The sequence below is a fragment of the Perna viridis genome, chromosome 9 (assembly GCF_037379345.1).
Source record: "Perna viridis isolate PV_CMFRI_1.1 ecotype Kerala chromosome 9, ASM3737934v1, whole genome shotgun sequence".
Lineage (NCBI taxonomy): Eukaryota > Metazoa > Mollusca > Bivalvia > Mytilida > Mytilidae > Perna > Perna viridis.
This window is the reverse complement of record NC_142453.1, coordinates 24,371,972-24,385,258: the sequence shown is the minus strand read 5'-3', so window position 1 is coordinate 24,385,258 and position 13,287 is coordinate 24,371,972. Positions and strand designations below refer to the sequence as shown.

The following is a 13,287-nucleotide window of genomic DNA, read 5'->3' as shown; positions in this document are numbered from 1 at the left end:
ACTTTTTTGGTGACCCCTGAAAGTATTTATTATTTTTACCTAGGTTAAACGCTGATGCATTTGTTGCGTTGCCCCTTTTTTTCTTACTTTTAAATAGGATTGCAAATATCAGATTTTAGATAGATTAATTTGTAGCAATTTAAGTCTTTCTTAGTTCTTAGAAGAAATGTATGAATTCAATCACAAGGACTTGCTCCCACTATCAAAAATGCAGCCCAGCTAGTATATAACACGAATTTTCGTGTCATATACTAGTCGGGCTGTATATTTGATAGAGGGAGCAAACTCGGTGGCATCTGTGGATGGACCTATTTTCGGATTAATGTTTCAAATTTAACTTTAATTTTTATTTTATTTTATTTTTAAAGAAATTACACTATAGTACAGTGGATTAATGAAATATAATTTTTGACCGAGTTTGTGTTAAAAATGGTACTATTACTATGTTCTATGTAACAACTGTGGCCAGTACTGTTTTGAAATTCGTTTCGTCGAAAATTTGAAATATCATCAATAGAAGTTAATGAAATCTTTTTAATATTTCTATAAAAGTATAAAATATTACTTTATTATCATTCAGTAATTTTTTATTTGATTTATTTTCTCTAAATTGATTATTTATGTTTAGACTTTGTTGAATTTACGCATTTTTTCCACTCCTACTTCTCAAAACCGTTGCTGCAGAACACCTGTTGAGAAGAAAAACAAATATTTTCGTACCCAAACCATCGATCCAAAATGACAAGAATTTTATCTTTGTAGGCTGTAATACCATCGGTGCAATAAAATGGCTAGTGGTAGAGGGGACAGAAGAAATGATGGTGATACCGTCGAGGTAAACCTCGTGTGAAAAAAATGCTCTTCTGAACCTTTTCTGCATTTTCTGTAACCTTACTATGCCAAAGGCAAAGAGCCTATGAATAGTGTTTTTGTACTCCCGTATTTTGCCAAGAGCCTATATATAGGCTTAACAACTGTTGTCTACAAATTCAGCAAGTCAATTGTTCTGCAATTATGTTATTGACGTAACAGTTCTGAACGTGTAGTTCTATAACATAAAACCACACATTTTATGGGATCACCTGAACAAGGCGATCACAATACTGGAACGAAATTTTATTCCAGTATTGTAATTTTTTTTTAAAAAATGGTTTAATGTGTCATTTTATTATGTATTCCATTGTTTATTTTATTAATTAATTAATTGACTATGATTGGAAATCTTTCTATACTGTCTGATCAGGTGTTCTTATTAAAAGAATAGAATGGAATAAAATAAAATCAAATTTATTCATTTTCGTAACTTTTTATTCATACATGTGATATAGTTTCAATTTATAAATTGCACAACAATACAAACATTGTTCATTTTACACCCAGAACTGTTCACTTTTAACACAAACACATAACACAATTAAACATTAATAGTCATAAAAGAGTTCATTTCACACACAGTATTGTTCTGCTATATGTAGAATTATGTTTTGTAAGCTTCATCTAGTGTTTTACCCCAGCGGTCTCTCCACATCCTTTCATCAAAGTAGGAGGGAAGTGAATCAGAAGAGACGCCTTTCATTTCTTTGAGCTTGTATTTGGCTTTACTCCAGTATGATTCAATTGCCTGTGTATGGACACCTGTCTCAGGGTCTACAAAGTTCAAAGAATGGTTGACTGTAGCATGGTTCAAATTGAGTTGCTCTTGTATTTGGTGGTAGGCTTTCCACTGGTCAGAGTACACTGTTGATCCCGGTCTTACAATGCGTTGTATGATTTGTTACAATGTGGCTGCATCTCTTTTAGGAACAGTTTCCATGTAGGTAATGGCGGGCTTAAATGATGTGAGGTTTTGTCAGTAGATGCTATTTTGCGGGAGTAACGTTCCAGCGAATTGACCTGCAGGATGTTTTTGTCTAGATATAATGTAATATCACATAAAAATATTTAAGAATGATTGAAGTACAAAGTTAAAAGATGTGGCTGTAAAATAAATTTCTTACCCGACGCAGAAATTCCATTAAAAACATCCAAATTTGCTTTTAAATCAGCACATGTAAGATTCCATAAACACCAGAATCGATAAGTCCCGAGTAGCACATTCCGAATAGCGATCAGCAAATATTGAGGATTTTTAATGGCACGACGAAATTTATTCACACATCATTTTGTCAAAGATAAAATATATTTGAAAATCATGTGGTGAGTATGAAAGTAGTATAATAAAATTAAAAAATGAAGGTTTTCATAATTTTTTGTGATCATTGCCTTTGGAATGAAAAAAAAACTTTAACCTTTATATGACAAAAATTCGTTTCACCATATAAATCCAAAAATGCAGTCAACCGTAACATAACAAGATGTCAGCTTCTAGGCCAGATCACTTCGTGTTTTAGTTCGGGAATATTATCTTCCAAACAAGGTTTGTTGGGATAAATTTTACTTCTTTTTCTTGTAATTATATAGTTTTGTTGAAAAAATTTTCTTAATGTTTGAATTTAAAGTTGATTTTTACACCTTGAAATTGAGGTCCAATGATAAAACCTCACATTTTGACTATAAACAAAACATGAAAATATCCGATGAAAACATTAAAGATAAACATAAAATGTGTGGTTTTATGTTATAGAACTACTGAACGTGATGATGTGTGGGATGTTACATGGGTTAGACTGTACTGTTTTCCCCGAGCTCTGTGCATCCGGTATGACTGCGCTGACGTCATACCCATAATAGAAAATTTACAATCACCTGTTTCATCCTTAAAAAATATCAATTAAGAATACAAGACATAATTAGTAAGTTTCGTTCTTGTAATACCATTTTTAAGTAAAATTGTTTAAAAAAAATCACTAATATGATATAGAATTCGATAAATTGGCTGGCTTCGAGGGGATTCCATAATGTGTAATGACCCATGACATGTTGACCTAGTAAACAATGAACTACATGTGATTTGTTATGAATTTTCATATATAAGCTCAAAACCATGTTCCTTTTTTTATAAATCTCCAAAGGAAATGGTTCGCCATATGCAAATTTAAACATATATTAAAATAAGCGAAAGTTTTATCTGCCATGATCAACACAAGAGCGTCTGCTTTACGTTGACATTGACCTTAGGTAGTGCTATATTCTGATTGGCAAGAACATTATTCTGAAGTAGTAAATAAAGGAAAGCTTTCAATCAATCTGATTTATTCAACGGTTTATAGTTTTCCTTTCCTCGTTTGTCTACCCGGACTTCACTTTTAGGAGCTACTCGGCGTGTGTTTCTAGAAAAGCAGAGGATGCTTATTCTACCGGTGCACCTGGTCCATGCTCCCAGTTTTTAGTGGAGTCCGAGTTGCTCATTTGCTTTTGTTACTTTGTATGTATGATTTTAGTTACTTCATGTTCTTTGTTGTGTATGTCTGTTTTCCATGTCTGGTCTTTGTCCCTGGATTGCATTCTTTTGTTTACCGCTATAACCTTGGTTCCCTTGATTACTCTTTCAATGTGTTAGTAATATACTGACATTAATGAAAAGCAAAAAAGTTTTAGAAAAAGATATTTTCTTAAATTTCTTCTAATTTTATACAATGCAAAAAAAAAAAACCTTTTTCTGCCCTTGACACACAATGTCTCCTCTGAAGTTGTAAAAATGGTTGGACTACCTATTCTTGGTTATCGATCCCTGTAATATTGCTTAATTGTAAACTGAATGTGCCCTCTGGGACACATTTTATAAATAAAAGAAATAACAAAAAAATAATGATAAATTTTATACAATATAAACATATAATTTCAACGATACATTATGTACATGTATTTATTATTGATAAAATCACAAGTATTGCACAATGATTTCACTCAAAGTTGACATCAATTGCACTGTACATTTTGTCAGCTGAATATATTGTGATGAATTTAGTATTTGCATCATGATTCCCGTTTCGCTCCCTTTTACGGAAACTCTCTTTTGTTATTATTGACAAATTCACAACATAGGTACATTTGTGATAAATTATAGTTACAATATGTGTTAAATATAAGTTTTTACTTATTAATGTGAGATATCAAGACTACTGGAGAGTGTCCACAATGTTTATTCAGTCAAACAATCCATTTATAAATAGTTATGATTCTACTTTCGTTTTGGTTACACAAAGGTTAATATTTAGGTCGATACTGTGTATATTGTGAACTGTATGGTTGGAATCGGAAGTAATAGGGTTCTCATCCTTCAGATGCTTTAATGCTTTGTAGTGGTGCAGACATGTCAAATGCCTTGGTGATCTAGTTAAGATTTGGATTAGTCTAATATTTGGACGAGTCCAAGTGTGGTATATAAACTTGGGCTTAAGCAGCCATGGTCAGGCGTTAGTAAAACTGCGTACTAACGTCGTGTGCTAGCACGGTAAAATCTGGGAACTACGCCTGGCTAGACAAGGTAGTCTAAATTTACACACACTTTTTGGCTTGGCATAAACTTTTCAGCATTCAAAAAAAGCATACACCTTTGGTAACTAAAACTCTTAACATTTTCAATTATTAAATTTGCACTTCACCTTTGGATATTCACCAAACCACACCCATTTGACTCTAAAATGCATACACTATTTGGCAAACTAAATCATACAGTCCTTGACTCTTTCCATCCAACTTGACATTTTCCTCCTTTACATGGTCCATTTTCAAATTTCATTTACACTATTTACTATTTAATTTCTAATATTTCAGCTATATTACCCTTTTTCCCTTTCTATTTTTTTTTTTTTAACTTATTATTTTGTTTAAAATACAATTTAAATTAATAGCAAAATTATTTAAATCCCACCAAATTGGGCTGTCCGTGCGAGACCCGACAGGGTAGTCAAGGATATTAAAAACCCCCTTAGTTAGTTAGCCATTGTCATTCTGGTTTTGAATCTGATATCAAGAGGTCGATTTAACCACAAGGTGAGATTACATAGTTATTCTGAATAAGAATTGCAGCGATTCTGAAAAAGAATCAAAGCATATGCTAATGATATTTAGCACTGATTGAAGTTGTAATTCTGAAGAAGAATTGTGAATTTTTCGAAGAGTACTGAGCACCAGACGGAACCACTGCTGAATAAACAGCTGCTTATTTTGTAAAGCACTGCCCAATAAAGCAGTGTTACCTCATACATGTAAAGTTTGAGTAGAGGCTAAGATATTATAAAGCCAAAGTTAAGCATTGGCCTATAGTATTATAAACAAAATAAAGCATTGGTCACAAAGCATACATAAAAAGATCAAAACCACACTATAATCGAGAGCTTTAGATCTTCCTTTGCTTCTGTCGCAACTTAGAAAATGTATTTTAAGTAATTACTATGAAACGCTACCAAAGTTAGAGTTTCCTCGCTATATCCAAAAAAATAACTTTGGCACAAATCCTATACACGATAGTCACATAGTACCCCTGGTACATGACAATATTATGAAAATTAATCTTCTCACATGTACTAGCGCCAAGTATTCACTAAATAGGGAATAGAGAACATTGCCATGAAGGTAATTTTATTTTTTAAAGAGGTTTTACAAATTTTTTGAAGATTCCTTTCAATGTCCCAAATAATAAGCTTAATTAATAAAGTTCAAGATCAAAAACAAGATTCTGAGAGAATTGTACTATGCAAGATTCATCCCCTGCTGCTAACAGGAAATAAAATGTAAAATCAATACATGTGATTATGTCAAAATTAGATTATTTACTTGCTAACATAAACTGAACACAACATTGCAAGCTACATCATATAGAAAGAAAAAGAATCTGCTCCTATTTTTCGAGCTTTGGAATGCAGAAGGTATCATTTCATGCATAGCCCATTAGTTTGGATACATGAAAGTAATAAGTAAAGTCTCTCATAGGATTTGTCATAAAAATACACATAGGTCAATTTCAAATAATTAGGCTGTTAAGTACGAACGTTTTTTACTTCTGTTTGTTTTTTTTTTTTTTTTAAACTGCACTTAATTAAGAAGAATGGATATTGAATTCAAGTAACTTCTTTTTAGATGTTTTAATAGCTTTTTATATTATATTATTTTTGTGTAAATATAGTGGCTTGTGAAATTTCTATGTGTCCTAACTATGGGTTTTTAAGTATTAAAAAGGTTTAATGTGGTAAATAAGATTTATTTAGAAAATCGATAAGTTGAAAACACTTCTCGTGAAATGTCTAGTTATATTCTTTTTACGTTTTTTTACTTTTTTCTTTCCTATTTTTGGGTACGTTTTTGTGTACGTAAATATGTCATTGCGTATATGTACTTACGGTAGTTGATAATTTGATAGTATAAAATCTATCTGAAAACATCCAAGTGATGAATATTTTATGTCTGTTGCATTCTGCGTTCAATCACCCCACCATTTTGTCCTTTCTTATGACGTTAGGTTATAGTCAACATCATAAGCAGGACATTTGAATTTGAAATTTTAAATTCTTCCTTGGAAAAATAAAGGAAAATCCTTGGCACTCAAAGGCTTAAAAGCAGTTATAAGTTGTCTCTTGTCATGCATGCTAGTGTCTTTCGATTCTCTAAACCGACTGATGTACACTTAAACACAGATCACCATTTCTGTTGTGGGGAGATTTCAAGCCTTCCCTGCGGTACTTTTGTAGATGTTTTTAGTAGCCTTGTTGAGGAATCTACACAGTGGTAATTTTGAAAGGTTCAAATGACCCTTTCACACTGACAGTGCTCTCCATTTCCCATTTCAACTGGGTTTGCCAATCCTTTTTATGTCAAACCTTCCGAGTCAGACTGTCAACTTTAATATGTTCTTTATAACGGAAATTCCTTTGGTCATTCTTATTTATATCTTATTTTATAATGAAAATTCCTTTAGGAACATTTGTTATATTAGGTTTATTCTGTTTGGACCACATATTACATTCAAATTGCTATATTCTGTAATATTTCTTCTTTTGGAACTTGTGTTATAGAGGAACTTCTGTTCCATGACACAAAGCCAAATAGACTTTTTCGTGTTAACTATGGGGTACATGTAGTCCATGAGCATGCTCGATATACATGTAGTGTAGAAGGAAAATTCTTTTGATTTACCCAAAACCCCACCTCCTGAAACTATTTATCTCATAACATGAAAAGGTCTATGTATGACATCAATCATGTAGCATTCCTTATATATATTGAATACTATAATCAAAGGATCAAAGTAATCCATTTTACCCGAAACTTCAGCATTATTGTAAATTAGGCGGTTGTTTCCTGTAAACAGACTCATGGTCTTTTAAAGCACCTAGCAAGTCTAATGAGAACCATAAACAATCCAATAACAAGTAAAACAGCAGCATCTCACCAACCCACAATCAAGCCAACCTTGCATTTAAATACAACAATATCTTTGAACCCACTAAGGGCAAGAGCTTCTAAGACAACTGAAAGAAGAAGAGATGTGACACAAATCAAGCGTAAAATTTACTCTCAAGAGTGAAAGGTCTTTGACTTCTTTTCACTGTCTATAAGGTCCTTAATAAAGGCGAAGTAAGTTCATAACCTAGGCACTATGTAAATGATATTTGAAAGGCTCTGCATTGGAAATTTAAGGTTTTGTGGACAATTTTCCAAAAAATCTGTCTTAAGCTATGATCTCACAAAACATTGTACTTTGATCTATTATGATATCATAATTCATTACTAATTTTACACTTAATTGTTTTTTGTGAAAAAGTCTGCTGTACCTTGGACTATTGCTAACCTGAAACCCAGTAGATACACATGCTGAATTAATGTAGTCAGTGACCCGTGCAGGTCCGGATGTCAAAATAATAGGCCTGCAGCAGCACTAAGCTTGTCGTAAAAGGCGACTAAATAGTCGGGGGCTAGGGCGCTCTGCTCACAGAGCAACTGGGTTGTGTGCCCCAGGTGGTGGAATGGGGTACCCCTGGTGTGTTACATGCTGGGGTTGTCAGTCTATGATACAGAAAACCTGACCGCAAACCATAGTGGTGCACCATGTTGGGAAAGATGCCATGTTCCTCACACGTTAAAAAACCCTACTGTTGAATTCTCCCGGGGTAGGAACCATAGGGGCTAAATTGCCCGACCCTACCCACCTCTCCCTATTTCCAGTGGCAATCAAAATTTGTCAACCCCATTATCCTTTCATCATTATTTCATGTTCATTTTATCATCCACTTCATGTTCATCACCTAAATATTGCTGCTCGGGCGTTAAACACAAACAAACAAACAAACAATGTAGTTAGTACATGTAATTTAAATATGATAGTTCTATAGATAGCCATACTCCTACCTATTATTTGTCCCCAGCGATGTGTCGCTGCGGGGACATGGAAATGCTGGGCGTCCATCCGTTCATCCATCCATCCGCGTTTTCCGCACTTTTTTTTGGTTATGTTTTTGGTATGTGGCCTTAATATGAAGAGTTACAGATTAAGTTTGACTTTGGTTACGGTTGAATGATTTTTTTGAAAGTTATGGCCCTTGGACTTAGAAAATTTCAGTGAATTTACAATTTTCTGCACTTTTTTTGTAAAGCTTTCACCAATTGATTACATATTTAGTGTGTAGTCTTACTATGAGAAGTTACAGATCAAGTTCGACTTTGGTTACAGTTGAATGATTTTTACCGAAGTTGTAGCCCTTGTACTTAGAAAATTTCAGAGAATTTACAATTTTCGGCACTTTTTTTTGTAATGCTTTCACCAATTGATTGTAAATTTTGTGTGTAGTCTAACTATGAGAAGTTACAGATCAAGTTCAACTTTGGTTACAGTTGAATGATTTTTATGGAAGTTACAGCCCTTGTACTTAGAAAACTTAAGTGAATTTACAGTTTTCCACACTTTTTTTTTCGCGGGGGACATTGAAATGCTGTTCTTTTATCATGAAAATGAAAACCAGTTGGATAGATTGTTATCAAGTGCACCACCATAGCTCTTTAAAATGGTAAACACTGCCTCAGAGTTTACAATAATAATAATGAAACATAAATTGATACATGTATTGCTTAAGGTTGTCAAGTTATTACTGTAATTTACTAATCAATTCTTGACAATAATTTTTTTTTTTTTTTTTTGACTTAACAAGACAAGAAAAGATTTATTGATTGACTCGGAAACTGTAGTGTACAAGAAGACAAAACATATAAATGTAAATGAGTAATCAAGGGAACCAAGGTTATAGTGGTAATCAAAAGAATGCAATCCAGGGACAAAGACCAGACATGGAAAACAGACATACACAACAAGGAATATAAAGTAACTAAAATCATACATACAAAGTAACAAAAGCAAATGAGCAACTCACACGCCACTAAAAACTGGGAGCATGGACCAGGTGTACCGGTAGGGTAATTGTCCTCTGCTTTTCTAGGAACAAATAAGACAACTACACAGACACAATACACAGAACCCACACAATTTAATCAACAGATACACTTACTTTGCAAGTTACTTTGAAAATTGAAATTGTAAAGTGTAACTATACATGTCACCAAGGAATATCTATTACATAAAATGTGTATGTTGAAGTAAAAGTTTATATTTTTCACATGGATATAGATGTTTAAAATATAAATTCTCCAGAAAAATAAAAACAGAATAAAATGCATTGTCATATCATTTTTTTTTTAACTTTTAATGACATGGTTCTGATGCTACACTTAGAAATTGATGGTAAAGGAAAACTATTGACCAAACTTTACGACAAACATGATGACTTTTCATTCAGAATTGTCAACTTTCCTTTCATCTGTGGCAACATCCCTTCGGCTCCTGCGTATGGAGTGTTCATATCACAACTCATACGTTATGCCAGAGCTTGCCGAAACTACGCAGACTTTTTGTATCGCGCAAGAACTCTAACAAATAGGCTTCTGGAATAGGGTTATGTTGCTACAAGATTGAAGTCATCACTACAGAAGTTTTATGGTCGTCATCATGAACTCATGGATCATTATGATGTATCCATCAGCACCATGAAAACTGATTTATTCAACGGGTCATAGTTTTCCTTTCCTCGTTTGTCTACCCCTGACTTGACTTTTTATGAGCAACTCGGCGGGTGTTTCTAGAAAAGCAGAGGACGCTTACCCTACCAATGCACATGGTGCATCCTCCCAGTTTTTAGTGGAGTCCGAGTTGCTCATTTACTTTTGTTACTTTGTATGTATGATTTTAGTTACTTTATGTTCTTTGTTGTGTATGTCTGTTTTCCATGTATGTCTGGTCTTTGTCCCTGGATTACATTCTTTTGATTACCACTATAACCTTGTTTCCCTTGATTACTCTTTCATACTGAGATACACATATTACTCTGTTACATACTTACATTAAAATTTATTTCAGAGTTTGGCTGAGGTTTTCAGATGCTTCATTTGTATGGAAAAGCTGAGGGATGCCAGACTATGTCCCCATTGCTCTAAACTTTGTTGTTTTACCTGTATAAGGGTAGGTAACTATGTATGAATTGAAAATGTCCATTACATACCAGTAAACCTTTTGAAGGCACCATGTTACAATATAAATATGTACATTTAATACCAGTCAACCTTTACTTTTCAAGGCTCTGTGTTACTATAGGAACATGTACATTATATACTAGATAACCTTTTGAAGGCTCATTGTTTCTATAGGAATATGTACATTTCATACCAGTAAACCTTTTGAAGGCTCCATTTTACTATACAAATGTGTACATTTCATACCAGTAAACCTTCTTAAGGCTCCATTTTACTATATAAATATGTACATTTAATACCAGTAAACCTTTTGAAGGCTCCATGTTACTATATAAATATGTACATTTAATACCAGTTAACCTTTTGAAGGCTCTGTGTTACCATAAAAACAGTATGATGTAATATAAGTATGTCAATATTTTTACCTATAATTGCTGTTTAATACATAGAGCTGTCTGCAGTATCAAATACATGTACAGGTAATTACTCCAAACTTCCCAAAAGTCAAAATTAATAGGTATGGCATTTTAAGGGTGAAATGAGATACTGTTCACAGTAACACAGTCTAATGACTCCTAGATTGTTGTTGATCAAACATGATAGAAGTATAGTTTCCTTCCAAAAACAATTTTATTTTCTTATTATTTTGAATCACGTACATATTTGTTGACTTGCTTTTATCATGATTGTTGCAGAGATGGCTTACAGAGCAAAGGTCACAGTGTCCACATTGCAGGTTGGTTCTTCATTGCATACATATCATAAACATCCTTTATTAGGGGACAATTATTTGACTCTGTGGGGGAGGGGTCTAGAAATTTTTGGTTATAAACATCTTGGCCTGGAATAATTAGGAAATAAATAGTCTGGCCTCCACTACCTAGAAAATAACAAAAATATAAATTTTCTGGCTTCCATATTATACCATGCAGTTTGTTGAAAATAAATAATCCTGACATATATCCTTTGAAAATAAATATACTGGCCTGACCAAAACTGTCAGGTGACATGAGCCTCTATTTGGAATCAAATGGTTGTCCCTTCATTACAGTTTACTTTAAATAATGGTTATTACTTTTCACTCTGTCTTCTTGTAAGGGAGGTGTTGAATTTTGAAGTATGTCTGTCTTGTCTCAAAATAAGGTATGTTGAAAGTCAATCATGAAAAAGATTTTCAACTTCTGTCCAGACATATTGTATGTACATGTATGTATATATATATGTAAAGTTTGCTCATGTGCCAGAGAATCAAGAGTTGATTTATACATGTATTACAAATAAACAATTTAAGCTCCAATTATTTCCCCATATTTTTGAAAATTATAAATAATTAATATTCTAAGGCATCAAATTGAGCCCAACTCTACAACTGTCAATTAATACATGTATTAACACATATTTGTGCTTAATTGTTTTCTAAATCTGTTTTCAGAGCTTCGTTACATATACATGAGTTGGTGAACTGTAGATGGGCTGAGGAAGTAACCAACCAATTAGATTCTCTGAAGGAATGTGCTCCTTCACCTACTAAAAAGGATGAACCTGAAAGAGACAAGTGAGTATATTTATATTAGCTTTCATTGTCCTGCATTTTCATTATACCCTGCCAAAAAGTGGCAAGGATTTTGTGATATCCTTTGAAAAGTTGTGAGTCTGTCTGTCCATCCTCTGACAGTTTCCAGAAGATATTTTGAGAATCAATCAACAATTTTTTTAAAAACTTTGCACATTTATTTAGTACCATAAAATACAGGTTAAGATCAATTTTCAGCAAACTCCATGTAGTTTTTTAGTTTGGCAGTTTTGAACATTTTGCCATCCACCTTTTTTCAACATTATATTTTGGGGCATCACTTAATAATCCATCATTGCCCTAATTTTATACTCTTGTAAAGCTCCAGGTAAGAATCATGCAGAAGTAGATAGTAAGTGGGTAAAAAAATGTTATTTTTTGTTCCTTTTTTTTTTCTTTACAGATGCGATGAACATCATGGAGAGAAATTGAGTGTGTATTGTTGGACATGTAAACAGTCAATATGTCATCAGTGTGCTTTATGGGGAGGCACAGTGAGTACCCATTGGTGTGGTTTTAGAAAATTCACTAGATATAAATTAGTAAAATTGTGAAATATGAATAATTTGCCATTGTTTGTTGGACCAATTATCCTGATATTATAAAGATTTAAGTAGCAGGTTTTTTTTTTTTAAATCAGACAGTAGGTAATTCTTGCATGTTAAAAACCTACCAAATTATGTCTGTTACATCTGAAATCGAATTATTTCAAAATAAAGTCATGCTTATGTTGAAGATCATTTCTTTTAACAGCACTCTGGTCATACATTTAAACCTTTGGATGGTGTTTATGATGAACATGTGAAGAAGATTACTGATGAGTTAAACCAGTTAAAGAGGAGACATGTTGAGTTAATCAGTCTTGTTCAAGATGTGGTTAGTATAACTTGCAAAATGATGATTTTCACAATTATTTGTCTTAGACATGAAAGAACAAAGAATAATGTACATGAAAAGTAATTACATATCTCAAAGTTTCCAAATTAAAAAAAAAAATTATAATTATTAATATGATTAAGGAAAATAATACTTATGAAAATGTTTCTTTTAGAAAATCTGAGAAAGATTAAGTAAACAATATATTAGTCTTTCTATAAAGGATTTAAAATTTTGGGATTTTGTAAAATATACTTTTTAGCCCAAGATAGCATCATACAATGTTTGATTTAAGTGATGGACTGATGGATATTGTCCATGAGAAATCATGCAGGTCTACACTAAATTCCTGTAATTTTATATACATTCAACAGAAAATTAAA

General features: G+C 32.8%; 1 protein-coding gene across 2 annotated transcripts in view; it reads left to right on the top strand.

Annotated features, from left to right (window-relative positions):
* The first annotated feature begins 685 nt into the window (after window positions 1–685).
* The window catches only part of LOC148607450 (E3 ubiquitin-protein ligase TRIM37-like), a 32,048-nt gene continuing 19,446 nt past the window's right edge, over window positions 686–13,287 (top strand). For both annotated transcript variants that reach the window (XM_088545016.1, XM_088545015.1), the window contains exons 1-6: window positions 686–835; window positions 10,343–10,444; window positions 11,151–11,191; window positions 11,888–12,010; window positions 12,432–12,522; window positions 12,782–12,904. In XM_088545016.1, the coding sequence (XP_088401142.1) occupies window positions 788–835; window positions 10,343–10,444; window positions 11,151–11,191; window positions 11,888–12,010; window positions 12,432–12,522; window positions 12,782–12,904 (528 nt within the window). In that variant the 5' untranslated portion in view covers window positions 686–787. The remainder of the gene's footprint in view (window positions 836–10,342; window positions 10,445–11,150; window positions 11,192–11,887; window positions 12,011–12,431; window positions 12,523–12,781; window positions 12,905–13,287) is intronic.